At 44.2% G+C, this 22,350-nt stretch overlaps 1 protein-coding gene across 1 annotated transcript in view; it reads right to left on the bottom strand.

Moving 5' to 3' along the window:
* Positions 1-21,847, bottom strand: part of LOC137331605 (heparan-sulfate 6-O-sulfotransferase 1-like) — a 237,724-nt gene extending 215,877 nt beyond the window's left edge. Inside the window, exon 1 of the mRNA XM_067995513.1 lies at positions 20,888-21,847. Coding sequence (XP_067851614.1) covers positions 20,888-21,408 — 521 coding nt within the window. The 5' untranslated portion in view covers positions 21,409-21,847. The remainder of the gene's footprint in view (positions 1-20,887) is intronic.
* Between the last annotated feature and the right edge of the window lie 503 nt (positions 21,848-22,350).

Consider the following 22,350-nt stretch of genomic DNA (forward strand, 5'->3'; position numbering starts at 1 on the left):
CACACTCGTGCCTCCGAGTCAGATGGTTGCGGGTTCAAGTCCCACTCCAGAGGCTTAAGGCAATCATCCAGGCTGATACTTCAGTGCAGTACTGAGGGAGTGCTGCACTGTCAGATCAGTGCTTTGGATGAGACGTTAAAACTGAGGCCCCGTCTGCCTCGAGGTAGATGTTCTTCCAGAGCTAGTTAGTTCCACAATTGGACCAGTGAAAACCCATTAGCTGGGCTTGTCCATCAGGATATTGCACCAATTAGTAGCACAGTTATTGATAGACTAGCAACACATAACTGACACTTGGACTCCGTGCTTTAGAGATTTTTGTCCAACAAGACTGTTTTCTTCCCTTTCATTTGCTTTATTTGAATTGGTAGATTAATGGAAGTAATAACGTTTTTATTTGAACCTCACTGTGAAATCCCCATTTGAAAAATAAACCTTTTGAAGTAGTTTTGATTGGAAATGAGTTTGCCAGACCAAACACCCCGGAAAAAAAGTCCTGCCTACCCCACGCACCAGGGGGATATAACCCAAAGCAATTAGCACCAGCTTCAGGATAATACAGGAGAAAATTAAAACAAAATTACATACACGGGAGTATTTTTTCAGGTCAATATTCAATACAAGGCTGGTGGGCATAATTTTTCAGCAATGTTAGCCAACATCTGCTGCCCAGAGGAGCCACAAAACGGTACTATATTTAGTTAAAAGACTTAATAACATGTATTTCAAACATTTAATAACTGGAACTTAATGCAGTGAGCAAATTTTTTAAAACAAATTTAAAACAGTTTGGAGCAGAACTTCAGTCCAAAATTTAAGTTTCCGCTCCAATCATTTATACCTCAATTGCCGTACAGAGCTGCTTTCGAGAGCAGTTCTTGGAGGCAGATCACATCCTCTTAGCTGGTAAATCCATCCGTTATGTATCGCTGGTGAGGGGGTTTATCAGCAGAAAGCAATGGCCACAATTGAACATAATATGACAGGCAGATTTTCCATGCTTCCCTCCCCCTCTGCAGTTCCGTGGTAACCATTTACATCTCCTGTGGACCCATCTTTTGTTTCTGTACTTGTCTCATTATCACCTCCTTTTGCCTTGCACCATCAACACTCGTCATTTGATCACTCCTGCCCTCTACCCTATCACGGACCTCACCCTTTTGTTCCTTCCCTGCCCCCCTCTTGCTTAAAAGCTGTTCATCTCCAACATCTTCCAGTTCTGATGAAAGGTCACCGACCTGAAACGTTAACTCTGTTTCTCTCTCCACAGTCGCTGCCTGACCTGTTGAGTGTTTCCAGCATTTTCAGATTTCCAGCATCCGCAGTATTTTGCTTTTGAGAATACGACAGCCACCCGGTGGGGGGGGGGGGGGGGGGGGGGTGGGGGTAATAATATTAACCCCCAAAGACAGGTGGGTTGGGGGCAGATGGGAAGGTAAAAATTGTAAAAATGTAAAACCCAACCCCAACCTGCCTACTTTCGGTTTTAACGGAGGTGGGTGACCAACGTGCTCGCAAGGAGGTGGGTCAGTCAGTAAAATCTTTTAAGGAAGCTGCGGGCCTCCAAGTTAATAGGTTTTTTAAATTTTTAACTCCTGGGGGCCGGAACTCCCAGGTCTTCTGCCTCTCACCACGTAAGGAGGCGAGCAGGCCCGGATCAACAGGTAAGTGCCTTCATTGCACTGCTTATGGGCGAGGAACAGGAGTGTTTCCTTCAGGCCAAACAAGCTTACCTACTGCGGACCCACACACACAATCAGCCGACCGCCCCGAACCCATGTCCGAACCACCCCCCCAAACCCCGGATCGGCCGGCTACCCCCCCCCCCTCGCAGACCAACCCCCTCCTGATGTCCGTTCCCAACTCCCACTTTCCCATCCAAACAGGCAGCCAGCCTGTTAATCATGCTGAAGAAACTTAAAATGACATCCTGACGTCAAAAATGTCCAGAAATCCTCCACCCCTGAGAAAATATCGGGACCCAGCTCTTCCACTCTCCCCTCAGGTACAATCAAAAGCAGTTTGTGGAGCAATTACCACTTGACTTGTACAAGAGGCAGCACTTAGAGCTGTGAAAAACGGGAGCTGAGTTAATGTGTCCATTCTGCCCCCACCGTGACAAACAAATTTAGTTGTCCCACTCATCGAGAACTGCAGAAAGCAACACAAAATCAAGTTTCGAAGGGGGAGTGTTCGGGGAAGCTCGGTGATGGTGTAGTCATAACGTAATGTAGAAAATGCTGCAGCCAATTTGTGCACAGCAAGGCAATACATGGCCAGAGAATCTGCTTTTGGTGTTGGTTGAGGGATAAATTTTGGCCGGGACACCAGAAGAACTCCCCTGCTCTTCTTCCAATAATGCCGTCTTTTACATCCACCCGAGAGGGCAGACAGTGTAGTCACTGTTGCAATATAGTTAACACAAATCAGAGGTTAATAGATTCCGCTTATCTACGCTGTGCAGTCAGGGTATTCTAAGTTTTATTAAAATATTTCCCTAAATTGGGCTTCAGTAGTGATCGCTAAGGAAACGATCAGTGCTAAAACCTGTGGACAGCCTATTTAGGGAGTAAAGAGGACCCAAGGTTCAGAAAACTCGGAGCATTTAAAATATAACACAGCGGTCAGACTGAAGTGGCAACAACATTTACGGCACTTTTAATGCAGCAGAACATCCCAAGGTACTTCACAAAAGGGGGCTGGAGCAACAAACAGGACTTAGGAGAGGAGTTCAGCGAGGTGACCAACAGAGGTGGCAAAGAGACAGATTGTAAGGCGGCTTTTGAAGGTGGAGAGAAAGATGTTGCATGATGAGGAGGGGGATTTTAGGAAGAGCGCAGAGCGGTGACTGTCAATCATGGCGAAGGGGAGGGGGTGAGGGAAGGCTCCTAAACAGGCGATGTGCTTGTGTGGCAAGCCGTATAATGGGGCCATGTGGCAAGTGAATGCATCTGGCAGGCTGCTCAGCTATTATCTACGTCGGGCAAATAAATATGCTAATGTACACGACCAAGTGCATTCATGATGCCATCACACTCAGGGCCATAAACTTCGTCTGCAGAACATCTCATCACTTGTCAGTTAGAAAGTCTTCCAGAGGAGTGCAGTAAGTTCTCTGTTCCACGGTTTCCCTTTCTGTACTCTTTGCAGTATTTTCGCAGTCAGAGCGCAGTTCAAGAACTCATCTAACCAATCTTCAGATGTATTCCCCATGCAGGAGAAGCCTTTCAAAGGTCTAATCCCCACCCCAGCATTTAAATCAATTCTAGTCATTATTAACAAACAAAAAACAGCTTAAACCCTTCAACAAAAAAAGCCCACGAAGAATCCAACTCATCAAAGCCCAGTTCATAAGCCCAGATTTAGCCTCTGCTGATGTGTGCGGCCTAGCCATCTGGTACATTTTGGAAACGAGCAATCTGCACTTCAGACGGGGGAGCCTCTTCCAGATTCAATGATGCTCAGGGAGGAATGTAAATGTTTCCCAACTCAAGCGTCACTGGGTGTTGCAATTCATCAGTCTTCTCAGTGAGACTGGACCTTCCGCGAGGCCGTTCCTGCCATTTGATTTCTGACTTGGGGACAAGAAAGGGGAATAGTAGTCATGAGAAGGACAGCAATACCATATGGAGATGGGATGGGAGCAAACAACAAATTTGGACAGGGCAACGTCAGCAAGCTCCAAAGAGGCAGCAGCCGTGAAGGTACAGAGACAACGAGCTAGCACGTTCCGAGAAGCATCCAAATTAGGTCCCAAATGTGTGTGAGTTAGCTGATCGCAGCCATGGCCTCGTTGCCCTTGGGTAAGGGAGGGAAAAAAATCTGCCATTCCTGATCAATATCTATTGACCACGTGCGTGTATGCAGGATAAAGCACCATTGCAATGCTCAATTGAATAGCCTCCTGAAACTCAGACCCCAAAATTCATTGGCAATTCCGACAGGAATCCAGCTGGTTTGGGCGGAAATGCCATGGACATGCTGGGTCCCAGAGATTCCTGTACCTTGTTTGGGGTGGGGGGCAGGGGCGGGGGGAAAAGAGGAGGAGACCATCGATTATACGGAAGCCTGGCACTGTCAAAACTAGCCAATTTAACACCGAATGAGAACGTTGATCACTTCATTACAAGTCCAAGCTTGGAGCTGCAAGTGGCCAACACAAGGCCTGCGTTATATTCATTGACTTCAATTGCCTGGCAGTACTGAAAGCAAATTCCTCATTCACTTTGTTTAAAGCTGCAGTGTACAATGAAGGGGAGGGGGGGTGGGTACAGCGAGGATGTCATAGAGTCATAGAGTTATACAGCACGGATAGAGGCCCTTCGGCCCATCGTGTCCACGCCGGCCATCAAGCCCTGTCTACTCTAATCCCATATTCCAGCATTTGGTCCGTAGCCTTGTATGCTATAGCATTTCAAGTGCTCATCCAAATGCTTCTTGAATGTTGTGAGGGTTCCTGCCTCCAAAACCCTTTCAGGCAGTGAGTTCCAGACTCCAACCACCCTCTGGGTGAAAAAGTTCTTTCTCAAATCCCCTCTAAACCTCCCGCCTTTTACCTTGAATCTATGTCCCCTTGTTATAGAACCCTCAACGAACGGAAAAAGCTCCTTAGTATCCATCCTATCTGTGCCCCTCATAATTTTGTACACCTCAATCATGTCCCTCCTCTGCTCCAAGGAAAACAAACCCAATCTTCCCAGTCTCTTCATAGCTGAAGCGCTCCAGCCCTGGTAACATCCTGGTGAATCTCCTCTGCACCCTCTCCAAAGCGATCACATCCTTCCTGTAGTGTGGCGACCAGAACTGCACACAGTACTCCAGCTGTGGCCTAACCAGTGTTTTATACAGCTCCATCATAACCTCCTTGCTCTTATATTCTATGCCTCGGCTAATAAAGGCAAGTATCCCATATGCCCTCTTTACCACCCTATCCACCTGTTCCGCCGCCTTCAGGGATCTGTGAACTTGCACACCAAGATCCCTCTGACCATCTGTCTTGCCTAGGGTCCTCCCATTCATTGTGTATTCCCTTGCCTTGTTAGTCCCTCCAAAGTGCATCACCTCGCACTTTTCCGGGTTAAATTCCATTTGCCACTGTTCCGCCCATCTGACCAACCCATCTATATCGTCCTGCAGACTGAGGCTATCCTCCTCGCTATTTACCATCCTACCAATTTTTGTATCATCAGCGAACTTACTGATCATACCTTTTACATTCATATCCAAGTCATTAATGTAGACCACAAACAGCAAGGGACCCAGCACCGATCCCTCTGGTACCCCACTGGCCACAGGCTTCCAGTCACAAAAACAACCTTCGGCCATCACCCTCTGCCTTCTGCCACTAAGCCAGTTTTGTATCCAAAGTGCCAGGGCACCCTGGATTCCATGGGCTCGTACCTTCTTGACCAGTCTCCTGTGGGGGACTTTATCGAAGGCCTTACTGAAATCCATGTATACCACATCCACTGCGTTACCCTCATCCACACGCCTAGTCACCTCCTCAAAAAATTCAATCAAATTAGTCAGACATGATCTTCCCTTGACAAAGCCATGTTGACTATCCCTGATTAATCCTTGCTTCTCCAAGTGGAGACTAATTTTGTCCTTCAGAACTTTTTCCAATAATTTTCCTACCACTGATGTTAGGCTCACTGGCCTGTAGTTCCCCGGTTTTTCCCTACTCCCCTTCTTGAATAATGGTACTACATTAGCGGTTCTCCAGTCCTCAGGCACATCCCCTGTGGCCAGAGAGGTTCTGAATATATGTGTTAGAGCCCCCGCAATCTCCTCCTTTGCCTCACACAGTGGCCTGGGATACATTTTGTCCGGGCCTGGGGATGTGGTCCAGTTAAAAATAAAACATGAAAGAAAATCAATAATTTTTTTTTCTTCTCACTAAAATCTAATGGCAAAAGTGTCTTTTTATCCCTATTTTGTTCCCATCGCCCCTGATGGTAACAACTAATGCTAGCGTGTTGTTTCACAATTGTCGGCAGCTTCCAGTACCTTGCCAAAGAGGCTACTCATTACGTGTGCACCTCGACTTGAGAGAGAGTCAGTATGCTATTTATTATAGGGCGCATTATATCCAATCCTGCCCTGACATCTTTTGCATGTGGTATCTGGCAGGGCTTGTCAGGTCGCAATTGATGTATTCGGCAGAGGAAGGGGAGAGGTGACAGATTTTATGTTTTAGCATTGTCTGATTCCTTATGGACTAATCTCAGAAAATTGGACAAATTGTGAGGTGTTTTCTTGGATTTTGAGAAAGAAACCCTTCTCTGATCTGAAATTCCAGTTGCTTTCTCTCTCTTCCTAACCCAGGGCCGGTGAGGCTAACTGCAGTGTTCCTGTCACCATCCCCTACTGAGCTGAGCTAATTCAGACAAACCAACCTGGGACTTTTCTGTTTTTACACATCTGAGTAATGCCATCGGGAAGCCCTGTGTCCATAGAGAAGCTCCTGGCCTCATCGTGCTCCAAACCAAAGACTGACGTGATGGTGAAACTCATGCCTTTCTGTTCACTGTTGCCCGATCACATTACAGCTTTATTTACTACCTTGGGCTTCATGACGATTACCTTGCATGGCTGAAATGACACCGGGCTAATGACTTACCTTTATTGGCGTTACTTCAGCTCCCCTCACGCTGTAAAATAAGATTGGAAAACATTTGGACCTGCAACAAATCCCTAGCACAAGATCAGAGAAGGGTTTATTTCTCAAAATCAAAGAAAACATCTCACAATTTGCCCAATTTGCTGCAAGTAGCCTACGAAGAAGCAGAGAATGCTAAAACATAAAATCCCTCACCTCTTCTCTTCCCCATCCCAAAACAGCCATGGGGGGAAAGGAATAGCACCAGATAACTAGGCTGCATAGCCATCTATTATTCCATTTCTCCGTTTATATTCGAGGGAACATACATTTCCTGCAGTGCTACTGTCAGCCCGCAGAATGCTCACCAGTGTATTTCCATAAATCTGCAACAACAACAAACAATAGGGGAAAAAATTGTCTCTGCTAATGTATTCGCCTCTTAACAGAGGATGCTGTTCAGACACAAAGCGAGCCTGTATCAACCCTTTATGGAATGTAACTAGTTCATCCACCTCCACAATCCACAGGGCTGACAGGAAGGGAGGGGCGGTGGGGGGGGGGGGGAGAAACAGAATTTCTTCACAAATGCACCCAGTTGCAGAGCAGAGCTGGTTTTAGTTTCAGCGTGTGACTGTTCCAGTCAAGATACTTATAAAAATGTGCCAGGATGCATCTGTGCTGCCTTACTTGGAAAGATCAATAAGTGGTTTAATCTCAGTACAGGAAATTGGTCTATAAAACACAACTGCAGAAACAGCGCCAAGACACCTCGATTGGAAAGGATGAAATTGCAGCCCTGTCATTGTTGGTGAAGCTGGTTCACCAAAGTGTCACCTCAGAGGTAAACCAGAAATACAATCAAGGTGACATTTTGGAAGATGAATGGGGCAAAGGACTTTCTTGTTGCAGAGGTGTGACTATCAATCAATAAAAAAAAAACACTTGAATACATATTGTGCTTAGGAAGGGAGGGAATGTCAGTTCTAGTGAAGGGTCTATATCCAAACTGTTACCTGTCTTCTATCTTTTCAAATGTAGAATCATAGAATCATAGAAGTTTACAACATGGAAACAGGCCCTTCGGCCCAACATGTCCATGTCGCCCAGTTTATACCACTAAGCTAGTCCCAATTGCCTGCACTTGGCCCATATCCCTCTATACCCATCTTACCCATGTAACTGTCCAAATGCTTTTTAAAAGACAAAATTGTACCCGCCTCTACTACTGCCTCTGGCAGCTCGTTCCAGACACTCACCACCCTTTGAGTGAAAAAATTGCCCCTCTGGACCCTTTTGTATCTCTCCCCTCTCACCTTAAATCTATGCCCCCTCGTTATAGACTCCCCTACCTTTGGGAAAAGATTTTGACTATCTACCTTATCTATGCCCCTCATTATTTTATAGACTTCTATAAGATCACCCCTAAACCTCCTACTCTCCAGGGAAAAAAGTCTCAGTCTATCCAACCTCTCCCTATAAGTCAAACCATCAAGTCCCGGTAGCATCCTAGTAAATCTTTTCTGCACTCTTTCTAGTTTAATAATATCCTTTCTATAATAGGGTTTCTATAATGTTGACAGACCTGCTGTGTATTTCCGGCATTTTCTGTTCCCGTTTGGGGTCAGTGCTTTCAGCACCCAGTGCCAGTATCAAGCACCCCTGGGGACGAAGTAACACAGACCAGATAAAACTTTCTCCAATTCTAATCCAACAAGCCTTTACCTCAACCTCAGAAGAGTACTGCTCACTGTGCCAATGTACCAGCTCCAATTCCTGCACCACCAGTCATCCTTTATGGTTATGGTCTGAGAGAGATTGTCAATTTAGTGCTAACTTGTGTCCAATTACAAGCAGTTATGCGGTGTTGGTTGATGCCCACAGGAATTGGACAGAGGCTGGACAAACTCATTTTATGTAGAAACCCCTGCAGGCATGAGAGTGTTGAGACTTTCCTCCCATTGGTCTGAGCTGGTTTCGAACCTAACTCCCAAAGGTTCGAGGAGGACTGTATCCGCTGAATTCCTCTCTTTCCAGCTCCCCTTCAGGTGCAGAGTTTAGGACTCATAATTCCTTAATTGGTGGGACTCGACAATATAATTTTAAACCTCTGCGTATGCAACTATGCAACTCCTTTCCTCCCTCAGTCTTCCCTTCCTCCTACAATCAGCATTGTTTTTTGAAAGCCTAGCTTGACATCACCTAATCATTACTTCGCCACGGACCTCACCTTTTCCCCTCATCTTTTCGAATTTGGCAGTGTCCTGCAAAGTATGGGTCTTGGTCCTTGACCTCAACTTCTCAATTTAAAATAAAACTCATGTTTCCAAGGCTGTGACCTTGCTGCCTTGATCATGTAACACTTCACTTGCAGAGAGCAGCTTGCCTCGATCATTGTTGATGCTTTCCTTTCAGTCGCTCCACATTAAAATGTTCGCACAGCCTTTCTGCCTGATACATTAAACTGACAGCAAGGAGAAACTTTAAAAAAAAAATTTACCTCGAGTTTTTCCAGACACATTAGCGTGGTTTGGAAAATTATGAAATTCATGGACTACAGCTGAACTGCTGCACTCTGATTTTCATTACGATCTGTCCGCACAATCAAATCACTCTCTTCACAACTTGTACATTTTTCTTGTGCTGTTGCCAGGCAACAGGGGCAGCTGCAGCCCAGTCAGCAGGGCACGGTATTTTTATTGGGTTAAGACAGATTTTGCAACGCTGCTCAACTTCACCTCCCTTCTGGACACACAATGCCGTCGTCACTTTTGGCCCAAGCTGAAATTTAGCAATCTCAGTCCAGCAATCCCAGGTCTTCACAGCGTAGAAGGAGCAAACTCCCTCTCCACCCCCAATAACAACTCACAATTACGATTACAGACAATAAGTGTACAGTACACTACAGCAATTACAAATGAGAACGGGTCTGTATAGCTAGAGATTACCTCAATTATCGAGGTGAAAAAAAAGTTCCCACCATACGCAAATATTCCTATTCATTAATTCCATTAGATTTTCTTCATACGTAGCAGATCAGATCTGTAAAGGGACTCTAAATTGGTCGTGACCATTACTAGCACCAATGCTGGGTAGTGTACTTCTGTACAAGAGTATGGGCACAATAATTACGCAGCCGTTGCAGCGATTACACCATGGATTCCAAAAGGCACCGTCTTCCCGAAAAAGGATTTGGGTAGGGAGTAAAGCCAGAAGAAAATCTGTACCATTTTCCCCTAAGGGCATCACATGGGATGGAGATGACAGTAATTTGCATTGTTTCTTTGCACGTTTGTAAACCAGTGAAAAGAAATCTTTACCGTACACTTTTTCACAAAGACACTGCTATAGATCTCACTACACAACTCAAGATACATCGAGCTGGAGCATAAAGGTTTTCAAAAAACCAATACTGCTCTCCCTTCAAATGAGAGTTTAAGTGTAGAATGGTGGATGTGAAGTATTTCTCCCACAGCAAAATTAGTTAAAGGAAAAGACTTGCATTTATACCCTGCCTTACACAACTTCAGAACATCCCAAAGCGTTTTACAGATAATTAAGCACATTTGAAGTGTTGTCACTGATGCAATGTGGGGAATTGTTTTATGTACTGAAGTCAGGCCAGCATAAATAGTACACCTCAAATCTCTTTGGAACTTACATGTACTCCTCAGGCTTTTTTTTTAAAAAAAAGTTATTCCCTCTTCCTTCCAGGTCACATGTGTGCTGCTCCATTAAGTGGAGCATAGGCAACCAACCCACTCCAGGCCTCTGTGCCACTCTGAACAGTCAATATGGAGTCATTATCAGAAAATGTATCTCCGCTCTCAAAAAACCTTCCCTTGGGCAGACTGCAACATGTGGACAGTGAGGTGGTCCTCAGCTCTGGGGAGCAGCACAGGGTAACGGCCAACACACTGCAAAAGGCAGCCTACCTTTTTAAGCGGCAGTGAACGGGTTCATTGTTGTTGGTATAAAGCACCATTTATTCCCAAGCTGCTTTCAGTATTACAGAATACACTACATCACCTCATCAAGTGGCTACTTGTGGGAAGTGTCCACAAAATGTGAGAAAACAGCTATACTTAACAGGAGTACACTGTACAATCCCTGTAAATTGAGTCAGTCATTACTGAAGTGACTGTTATGGTCATTTAGCACATGCTTTGACCACATCACCCACTTAGCAGAGAGGTAAACACACATTCTACAGATGAAGATATACGGACATATAAACTGTATGCTTGATTGGAACAGGTTAGATGCAAAATAAAAACTAGCTGAAAACGATGATAAATATAGGGATGGAAGCTTTTAGAAAAGAAATGCGGAGAATTTGAGGGAACAGGAAGAAATAGAACAAGCAGCATGTGGAATTTTAAAAAGGCCCAGTCAGTGGAATCCACTCTGCTGGTTGCATTTCTGGTTAGGTGATGGATGATAAGGATGCATGGCACATATATGCCCAAGACAGAAAGGAAGTACACAGGGATAACAGCCTGGCCACAGCTAATAAACCATGCATTTTATCTCCTGGTGAGAACAGCTACAATTCACTCAGCTTAGAAGGTGCTTGTAAATTATTATGGCTCTTCCCCAGTCCTGGAAGAACACATGTTGACAGCTCTCAACAGAGAGCAATCCACCACTGAAGCAAATAGCACGGTGCCCTGCGACCTCCAGTCATACCACATGGCCCCGTATCCATGACACAGAAACAAGGAGCATCCAACAAAAGCACGTCTTTCAGTAGCAGGGTGGGGAGAATATAGTCTTGAATAAAAACTTTAAAAAAAGGACAACGTTTGCTTTTTGCTGTTTTATTTCAATGGGTGATATCTAAACTTGGACCAGAAGTGGTTTTTGAGCAGTGTCAATCATGCTACAGAGGCCCAGGCAATTCTGTTCCATTTGCACTTATACTTCTCACTTGCTGGGCTTGTCCTGTTTGAAGTTTGTGGCCTGGAGGTTCAGAAAGGGTTGTTCTTAATGCTGTTGTTTCATTGGTAGATAAAGTTTCATCTTAATTCTTTGGTAGCCTCAGTCAGTAGGTCGTGGGTTCAAGCCACACTCCAGGACTTGACATAATCTGGGGTGACACTTGAGCGCAGTACTGAGGGAATATACTGCATTGCTGGAGGTGCTGTTTTTCACATCAGACTTTAAACCGTCTGCCTGCCTAGGTGGATGTAAAAGATCCCTTGACACTCTTGGAAGAACAGCAGGGGAGTTCTCCAGGTGCCCTGGGCAACACTTAGCCCTCAACCATCACCACCAAAATGCATTAACTGGACATTTATCTCACTGCTGTTTGTGGGATCCTGCTGTGTGCAAATTGACTACTGTAAATCAACAGTGGCTACACTTTAAAAATAATTTATTGGGGACACCCTGAGGACATGAAAGGCACTGCGTAAATGCAAGTTCTTTCTTTCCAAATCAGTACTCCAAGGTCTGCAAGTACCAGTAACTTGAAGTATATGCAAATTAATAGAAACATGGATTTAAACTTCATATATGACCAAATAGCCCCATCATATGCACAGAAGTGGCCCACAAAGACATTAATCTTGCATGGACCTGTGCTGGGCTGATCTCGACAATAGTTCAAGACAACACTGATTCCCTTATTCCTCATTCTGAATGGCAGTGATCCTAACTTAAATGCGCACAGATATTTTATTTAAGTTTAACATCCTGCCAAATTACTTCATAATAAGCAATTACCGAACCTCCCCTTAAAAACCTTTGCCATCAGCAGAATCAATTTCCTTCAAAAGAAGTCTAGGCAGATGTTCACATGGTACAAGCCAGCGACACCCTGCTCAGTTAGGCAAATTGATCGACAAGGCAGCGTTGTCATGAGGCTTAATTGGTACCAATGCACGATGAAAAAATAAATTGCACTTGTTCCAATATACTTTTTGCTTACATAATAACAGTCATTGCTCTCCATTAAAAAAAAAAGAGTAATTTATTATGTGGAGTGATTTGAAATGTTTTGGCACAATAAGGCACTGTACAGATGCCAATATTGCTCTACTTAATGTGCAATACTCTGAAGTTGTGCTTACATTGTGAGAGATCAAAGCTTGTTCCAGTGGTTCCTAAAAGCACAGGTCACGTAAGCCAAATGTAAAAATACCAGACAGGTGGCCTAAAAGCCCACTAAATACAGTTCTTCCCAGCAGTCTCTCAGTGAGTTCTGGCAGTTTTACATTTGGATTACGGCCAATTATTCAAGACATAGGAGTTACTACATGAAAAAAAGACCACGGTCCATCTAGTTCACCTTTCACCATACTGGTAGTCCCATGATCCGACGATAATGGAGTTGTTGACTAACCACAGTAATCAATCTCTATCAATTAGTCTACAACAGACCCAGATGTGAGGCAAAGGAAAACTCCCAGTGGTGGAGAATTTTGGGAACCATAAGTCCAAAGTCACCTGTTCCTCCCAAGCATGCTACACTTACTACCTGTTTCAAGACCTACGCTTCTAGGAACTAGTGGCATTAGCATGGGCCTCGCGTAATATAAAAGCAGCTTTAATTCATCGCCTCAAATTGTTCTCATCACTGCCACCATCAGCGACAGGCCCACACCCACCAATACTTCACCCTGGTGTTTAGACAGCTCAAAGTGCTCTCTGCAGACACAACCAGCGATGATAACTGTAAAACATATCACTCTACTTCGTGTTTTTTCACAGTTCAAGCTAACATAATATGAAAAAAAACATCGACAGTATTTCACTTCTTTGAAATGTTGGCCACAGCACTGAAGTGATATTGGAATAAAACCAGAGGACAAACAGGAAGTTCACAAATTATAACAAAACAGGAATATTGAGAACGAAGAATTGGGAGGGAGTTCAAATGCAGCTTCATCAGTGGGGCGGCGGATTAGTTGTAAATCCTGCCCGCAAGGCTCAGGTAGTTGATGAACGGTGCTTCGAGATTGAAACCAGCTAATACATACAGATTTTTAATTAACAGGTTGAAATGCCAGGACCTGCTGATTTTAACTGCTCAATGCAGCTATGAAGCAATGCAGTTAATAGCCTGTAGAGCTACGTCATAAAAATATACTGTAATGCTGCAACTGGGAATTAATATGACGGGACGGAGAAAAGGCACAATGAAGTCATTATCCCCAGCTGAACAGAAAACTACATTTGCACAATCCCTGTAGAAAAGCACTGCCATTGCAACAAGATGTACATGCAATGACCACATAAAAGGGGGCGCACTCAGTACAGAGAGCCAGTTCCTCTATCCTAATCATTACTGTACGCAAAATATCTAACATGGCTGTAAGCAACCCACAGGACCACAGTAAGATGCCGATCAACAATGGGCCAGAATTTGCGCCAACCGGAGCGGCAAGGCTCTCCGCAAATCCTGCGGATAAAAAGTACGAAAATACTTACTTCGTGGCCCGCGACATCCACTTGCTCCATTTTGAATTCCTTTCAACCTGTATGCTCTGAACTCAACATAGGCTCGCATTTGCATCGGACAGACTGTGGGTATGGAAACCACGCCCACAGAATCTGTCAGGAGGAGAAGTCATGCCCACAAGCAGGCAAGTAGAAATCATTCATTTAAAGTAAACTTCTATGTCAGTGTAAATAAAAATTTATCATCTCTTATAAAAAGCCAAGCAAATGATTTAATTTAATGAAACAGATAGAAGTTAAAAGTTAAATTTTTTTTTAGAATTTTTAATTTTAAATATTTTTTGATCATTAAAAAAAATTAGGAGTAATATGACATTCCACATTTTTAAAATTTAATTTTTAGGTTTTTCTCGCAGTCATTAGGAGTCATGCCGCTTTTAAGAAGTAGTATAGAGCTGGTATTTTTCAGTGTACCTTTTGGTTGCGTAAGTATTTTCATTCTGGACAGATGGGCAAGTTTACAAATGTTCATTGATTTGGGTGATTGTAGCGTACCATGCCCCTTTAATTCGCAGCTGTGAAACCGCCAGCGAACCAACGGGAGCACGTTCACGATTTCTGGATTTTAGTGCGCATTCGTGAACTTATTCCATTGATTCACCAGCAGAAAGAAGGGATGCCATTATGGAACAACGTCTCGAGGTGAGCAATTTCTAGGCCATTATGGTGAGTAGCACGTTCTTGTGAAACTGCTAATACACTAACTGGGTTGTTGCACTGTCGGAAGTGCCGACTTTTGGATGAGATGTTAAACCGAGACCTCGTCTGCCCTCTCAGGTGGACGTAAAAGATCCCACAGCACTACTTCGAAGAAGAGCTGGGGAGTTCTCCTCAGTGTTCTGGCCAATATTTATCCCTCAATCAACATCACTAAAAACACAGATTATCTGATCATTATCACATTGCTGTTTGTGGGAGCTTGCTGTACATTTCCAACATTACAACAGTGAATACACTTCAGAAGTACTTCATTGGCTGTAAAGCGCTTTGGGATACCCTGAGGTCATGAAAGGCACTATATAAATGCAAGTCTTTTTTTAAATCATTTTCTGGTGTGAGAAATTGCCATTACAGACTTAAACTCTGTTGGTGGATCCAATTACATTTTTAAGCCTTAATAAAATTGTTTTGGGTCTAAAAATGACAGTGGGAGAAAGACAAATGGTTAATGACAAAGTATGAATCAACTATGTACAAAGTGAAAACAAGTATCAGAATGGCCACTGGTATAATTAACCCCCCCCCCCCACCTCCCCTTCATTACCACCAAATAACACATAGCACTAAAGAATCTTTCGGCAATCCAGGAGTCATCATATGATGCTGCATTGTATTATTTATGTGACAACTCTATGATCTTATTAAGCTGGGTCTTGTTAGCAAACCCCCAATCCACCGCTTCATGACATTACACAAACAGTTGGAATGGAAATGAACTGGAGGAGAAGTCAAACAGCCTCTCGGTTCAGACACTTCTGGTTCGCAGTGACGAGATAGGACATCATTTGATCATTGGGATGCACCACATTATAATCAGGAGCACTGGTTAATGGTGACTGAATATTCCAAATTCCATGTTTTATGAATTCCATGGATAATAAATGATGTTTTTGGATCACACTCCAATTCTGTCAGTATTAAAATGGAAAATCAGTGGCCTCGCCTGTAATGTATAAAGGGGCTGCAATTCCCCATAATCATGGGGATTGAATAACTCAAATTCCACTCTTATTACATGGGTTTCCGGGATTTAAAAAAAAACTAATTCTTTGGGAACGACATTCTACAATTCAGCCCATTTTTCGATGAAAACCAAAATGAGTAGTCTTGCTTACGGCCCTCCTATATACTAGTTATCCTGTTTCATAACTGATTCTCAGATAATTATAAAAACAAAACTTTACCAGTAATTAAATCCACAAACTGAAAGAAAGGAGAAGCAAATAACTCATTCATATAGTGCCTTTCAAGTCCCCAGGATGTCTCAAAGCGCTTTACAGTCAATTAAATACTTCTTTTTGAAGTGCAGTCACAGTTCTAATGTCACCAATTTGTGCAAAGCAAGATCCCACAAAGCAATGAGACGATGACCTGAGAAACTGTTTTTAGTGACGTCGGCAGAGGGATAAATATTGGCCAGGACACCAGGGAGAACTCCCCTGCTCTTCTTCGAAATAGTGCCGTGGGGTCTTTTACGTCCACCTGAAAAGTTGAAACGGAAAGCCCTGATATTGAACTATAAAATCACTAAATTTATTCTAAATACTAGGCGTTACTAGGCACCCCTTCCAAGTGCGACCATCCTGCAATCCACATCTCAATCGAACTTCATTGATGATCCTATTCAGACCTCCCAAGATTATAGTTATTTGTTCAGTTGCACTCCTTGCCTTTCTGTTATCCCAAAGATGTTCAGACAAGTACTACAATTTAACTAATTCATTGTGAAGGGTGCAGAGTTGGGGGGGTGGGGACGTGACTGGAGAAAGTGGATTATAGTGTTTTCTTTCCAATAATCTCTCGGCCAATTGCAGGATGATTTTTTTCAAATACAAACAAGCTGGTGACCTTGGTGTACTCGTACAGATTTCAGAGTGGGACTGCCCGTAAGCTGATTACTGGACTGCATTTAAATTATGTTATCACAAACTTACTGCGTGTAATCTATTTTCTGACTGTTGGACTCAAAAGATAAATCTGTGTACTTAGAGACTCCATAGTTTTTAAACAAAACGAGCGTTTTAACCGGCCATTTCCAGAAGGTAATGGACCAATACTTGCCAGTCTTTAAACTGGTATTCCCCAGTCGATAGCTATATTTTAAACTCCATTACTAATCATTTTTTTTTTTAAACTGATTTTTGCTCCAAATGTCACACTTGCCTATCCTTGAAGTTTTCAGTCACTATACTCCAAAGGAATTCATGGTGTGAAGTATATTGAGATCTTTGAGGGGCAATTTTAACCGAACCCGCCCATCAGAAAACAGACAGGATCGATTGCAATGCTGGTTTTATAGCCCACTCGATTTTACTGTCCATTGAAGTCAATGAAGAGTAATATTGGGCGGGGGATGCAAAACCAACATTCCACCCGATCCCGTGGGTTTCCCGCCTGGCGAGTTAGACTAAAATTACCCTACCACCCCTCATCATTATACGGCGCTATAAAATGCAAATATTATTTATTAGTCTAGAAACCGTCAGGTTTTGCAGGCCTCACGAGATTTAGTTCTATATAGTACTCTTTCGCCTGCACTTGGAAACGGCATCTGTTATGCTCTGTAGTCTTTCCTCTCATCTCCTCTCTGGTGTAACATCAAAAAATGAAGTCACATAGACAATCGGCTATATTTTTATTTGCATCCCTGTTGCTTTGGGTGACAGCCAGCCGTCAGGTTTCCTCACTCCCGTTGGAACTTCTAATCAATCCGTCGTATGTAATCTAGCTGCCATCTGCTGCAGTTCTTCAAAACACTTGACCCCTCAGCTGCACCCCCATTTCTGCCACATCCAGGTGGCCTCTAGCACTGGCTCGACTTGATCCAAAGCCACTGCCCCCTCCCTCCCTAAGGTCGCCCGAGTTGGAATCCCCGACCAATCATCGTGGATTTCTCTTCAAATAAAATATCTTAACACGTCCTGTTCACTCCAACAGCAACTTGCATGTATATAGTGGCTTTAACCCCGAGATGAGCTTCCGACCCCATATCCACTCCATCACCAAGACCGCCTACTTCCATCCACTTAACATCTCCACCCCTGCCTCCGCTCATTCACACCTTTATTACCTCTAGACTTGGTTATTCCAATGGTCTCCCGACCGGCCTCCCACCCACCATAAACTTGAGCTCATCCAAAACTCTGCTGCCTGTATTCTAACTCGTACCAAGTCCCGTTCACCAATCACCCCTGTGCTTGCTGACCTACTTTGGTCCCAGTCCGCCAACACCTTGATTTTAAGATCCTCATCCTTGTTTTCAAATCCCTCCATGGCCTCGTCCCTCCCAATCTCTGTAACCTCCTCCAGCCCTCCAATTCTGGCCTCTTGCACATCCCCGATTTTAATCGCTGCACCACTGGTGACCATGCCTTCAGCTGCCTAGGCCCTAAGCTCTGGATTTCCCTCCCTCCTCAAAACCTACTTCTTTGACCAAGCTTTTGGTCACCTGTCCTAATATCTCATGCGGCTCGGTGTCAAATTTTGTTTGATAACGTTCCTGTGAAATGCCTTGGGACGTTTCACAACGTTAAAGACGCTATATAAATGCAAGTAGTTGTTGTTGTTAACATAGTAAAATGTCCCAAAGCAGTTATCAGACAAAATTTGACACCGAGCCACATAAAGAGATATTAGAAGAGGTGACCAAAAGCTCGGCCAAAGAGCTAGGTTTTAAGGAGCGTCTTAAAGAAGGGGAGAGAGAGAAAAAAAACCACACACACATATATATGAGAGCTTAGGGCCTAGGCAGCAGAAAGCATGGCCGCCAACGGTGGAGAGATCAAAATCGGGGGTATGAAAGAGGCCAGAATTGGAGGAACACAAAGATTTGGGAGGGTTGTAGGGCTGGAGGAGGTTACCGAGATGGAGGGATTTGAAAACAAGGATGAGAATTTGAAAATCGAGGCGTTGGCGGATAAAATTACAGCATTATTCCCATTTCGCCTCCCCCCCCACCTCCATTTTATCTGAAGAAGAAAAGGTCAAAAAATATTAGTCAAAGTGACTTAGCAAATAACTAAAAAAAAAAGCTCCCCTAATGGCTCCATTTGTAATTGCACTGCCCTGTGTGGAAAAAAAGCCACAACAGATTAGGAAAGTCCCAGCTGCAGTCCTCTATCTGTCCGAGGTTAGATAATCTCAATCAAGGTGGCAGTCAGGACACTACAGCATCTTTGGAAGAAGCTGCTGCAATAGCTATGAAACTGGTGGGTTTGAAGCTGGCTGGGGGAAGGAGGAGGAGGGGTAAAGCTTTCTCCATCTGGGAAGAAGCTGTTTACAACTGTTCCTACGCAGAAAGATATCACAGATTTTTTTTTAAAACAAGAAATACACAAACCAGTCAGCACAAACTGCGGTAAAAATATCACAAATTTACAATGAGGCAGAAGGAGTGAGAGACATCACCACCGGTAGAATTTGATGAAAACAAATCACGCACTGCACTACTGAAAATGTAAAGCAAAAACCACGTTTCCACCAAGTACACATTAGAGAGATTACAATATAACAATCTGCTGACATGTAGGAATATGTAAAACCCAGTCACAATGTACTGATATGCATATATAAAGTAAAACCATCAGCATAGGATACATCTTTCCTCTGCTGTGATTATCTGAAGCCAAGACAAAAGGAGGAATGGGTCAAAGAGAAGTGGAAACAACGGATAGTTCAGATGCAGACAAGTGGATCTTATTATGCCTGCTTCATATTGTAGAACCAAAGCTCCTTGAATGCCCTGCGGCTCCCAGTGTCCTGGAACCTACTTGTGCACACTCCATAATGCATTTCACGACACAAGTGTGTGTTAAAGCAGACTTGCTGGCTACTGGCCTTCCTCAATACCCTGGGATCCTCTTTAACAGACCAGCAATGCTCAAAACTGTACTGCCAGCCTGTCCAGGGTCCGGGGGGTGGGGGGGCTGAGCATTCAGAAAAAATAGCAGCCGACGATGGCTCATGTCACAGATGGCAGCAGTTAATGTTGGCAAGTGACTGTGCTGCGTCTCCATTCGACCAAGTGGGGGGGGGGGGGGGGGGGAACCATCCTCTCAAGGTAGGTCTCTGAGCCACCAGAGGCAGTAGCCCTGCCTCACTCATTCACTCATTTAATCAGCATTGCTGCTAATGTGGGGATTGCCACTGGCAATTCAGTAACATGAAGGCAGCATTAAAGAGGCAATGTTGTCCCCAACTCTAAAATAATCTTCAGGCAAACTTGTCCCTAGGTAAAATGCTTCTATGGCACGTCCAATACTGAGAATCAGAAAATAGCAGCAAGACCTTCTGCAATGTGGCATCTGCATTATTGGTATGGGTGCAAATTTTGCACACAAATCTCCTTGCAGCATGCATAACCACTGATGCAGTATCATGCACCCCCAGTTCTTAAACTGTTAAATTAGCTCGCAAGACAATATACAAGGTGACAATGTCACACTCCCACCATATTTCAATATTAAACAGGCACACTGAGGAAATCATCCAACCATATTGTGTGATGCCAAGATACTTTTTAAAAATCTGTATACAAAAGTCCATTAAAATCCTTCCTCGTTCTGCTAACATTACAGGGACGTACTTTTAAAAATTCTCTCAGTGGAAGGTAAGGTGACGGATCTCCTCTGGCTGTTGATCCAGTCTCGCCTGTGACCAATACCTAACACTGCAGAATCTTTCAGGCTGAACTCGTTGCCTGAATGTGTCACAGCAACAGCTACACAACTAGTAGGATAAAAAAAACAATTTCCACCCATTTAAATACTCGAGGAACTCGTGTGTTGCTTTAGTCCTGCACGATTTTACTTAAACCAACATCAAAAAAAAATTGCCTAGACGGGTTTTTTTCCAATTTAAGATTCCCCCACCCACCCACCCACCCTTGATTGAATCAAACTTCACGCACACAAAAGTAAAACGGAGTTGGAAATCGAGACGAATGTAGGTGTACCCTTCAAAGTTAGAACGTGTGCATCCTGGAGCGAGAACTGGAAGGAGAAACAATTAAATAAATACAAATAAAGCAAAACTTGGGAGTGCAGCAAAAATATATGTAGAACAGTGCTGGTGTGTGTGATTTGTGGAAAGCCGCTTGCTTACCTCGGCGTCCTGTTCTTGTTCTCCTTCTTGTTCAGCACTCCCGGCACGCAGTTGGTAAGCTCGGTCCAATCGGCGTGTAAGCCGCAACTCCAGCCGGTGGAGAACCGCGAGAAGAGCCAGGTCTCCCTGCGGTTGGGTCGGTAGCAAGTGCACTTCTTCTGGCCGGGCTTGCACTCGCAAGGCACCTCCAGCTTGACATTCTGCACCAGGTGCCGGCCGAACGTGGTGCCCCCGGTCTTCTGGATGTGCAGGAAGACGATCACGTCGTCCCCTTTGATGTCAAAATCCACCGTCCTCTCCAGGTCCAGCACCGGGAAGTAGTATTTCTTCACGTAGTGAGGGTCGGGGGTAGGAAAGATGTCCACCGTCTCCTCCTGTTGGAAACCCCGGGGTCCCGAGATCCTGCAGTTGGTCCCTGGGCAGACGTACTGGAAAACGATCATCATGAAAATTGCGGAGCCAGCAATAATCAGGATAAATTTGTTGGTCCTTTCAACCATGTTCCTTACAGTGAGCTTCATGGGTTACCATCTCAGTGAGATGCAGATATGGCTTTATAACAAATGCTTCCAGCCGGCGCCGCTGCTGATAAATATCATATATTATATAGATGTTTTTTTCCTTTTTCTTTTCGGCGGAGGGGAATACAGTAGAAAGATAATCAAACAGCCCTCCCCCGGCGTGGCCAGGGCTGTGATGCGTTGGTTACAACGTAGCTGAAAGTAACCAGAGTGAAACTGACCTAGGGGCTTGCCTGCTGAAACTGACGAAGGCTGCGGTTAGCCGGACTCTGTGACACTCACTCAACACATAGGCACAAACACACAACTTACACACATACAGCACGGTGTCTCTCAGCCCGCTTCCTCCTCCAGTGCAACTACTATTCCCACCATCACCATCCTCTCTCTCTCTCTCTCTCTGCAATCTGAGCCCAGCATGCACAGCGATCACACAACACACACACACAGAGCTCCAACCTGATAGGGAAGCGAGAGAAAAAAAAGGAAGAGGTGGGGGGGGAAGCATTACCACGTAAAACCAGTTAGGTTGCGGGGCACGCCCGCACCAGGAGTTGGTTGGAACTACACGCACTGCATCTCCCACCAGCCGCCGCCGCCGCCGTCCTTGCTGATCCTCTTTCAGGCAAAGTCCCCTTGATCTAGGTCGGTTCATCGACTTGCGGTGAGATCTCTCTTAAATCGTTTTCAATTTGCAGACTGATGCTATCATTCTCTGTGCCGCTTTTTTTCAACAAAAAAAACAAAAACAAAAAATGCAACAAGTTCACGACAAAAAATCGCCCAAACAAATCCCGGAACTCGTTAGGTTTTAGCAGCTAACATCATATTGCAACGCTGATAAGCAGCACGAGTGAGAACGTTGCAAATTTGGAAATAAAACCAGAAAATGTTATAAATGGACAGCAGGGCAGTCAGCATCTGTAAAAAAAAAAGTTATTG

Source organism: Heptranchias perlo, chromosome 13 (genome assembly GCF_035084215.1).
Source record: "Heptranchias perlo isolate sHepPer1 chromosome 13, sHepPer1.hap1, whole genome shotgun sequence".
In the NCBI taxonomy this organism is placed as follows: domain Eukaryota; kingdom Metazoa; phylum Chordata; class Chondrichthyes; order Hexanchiformes; family Hexanchidae; genus Heptranchias; species Heptranchias perlo.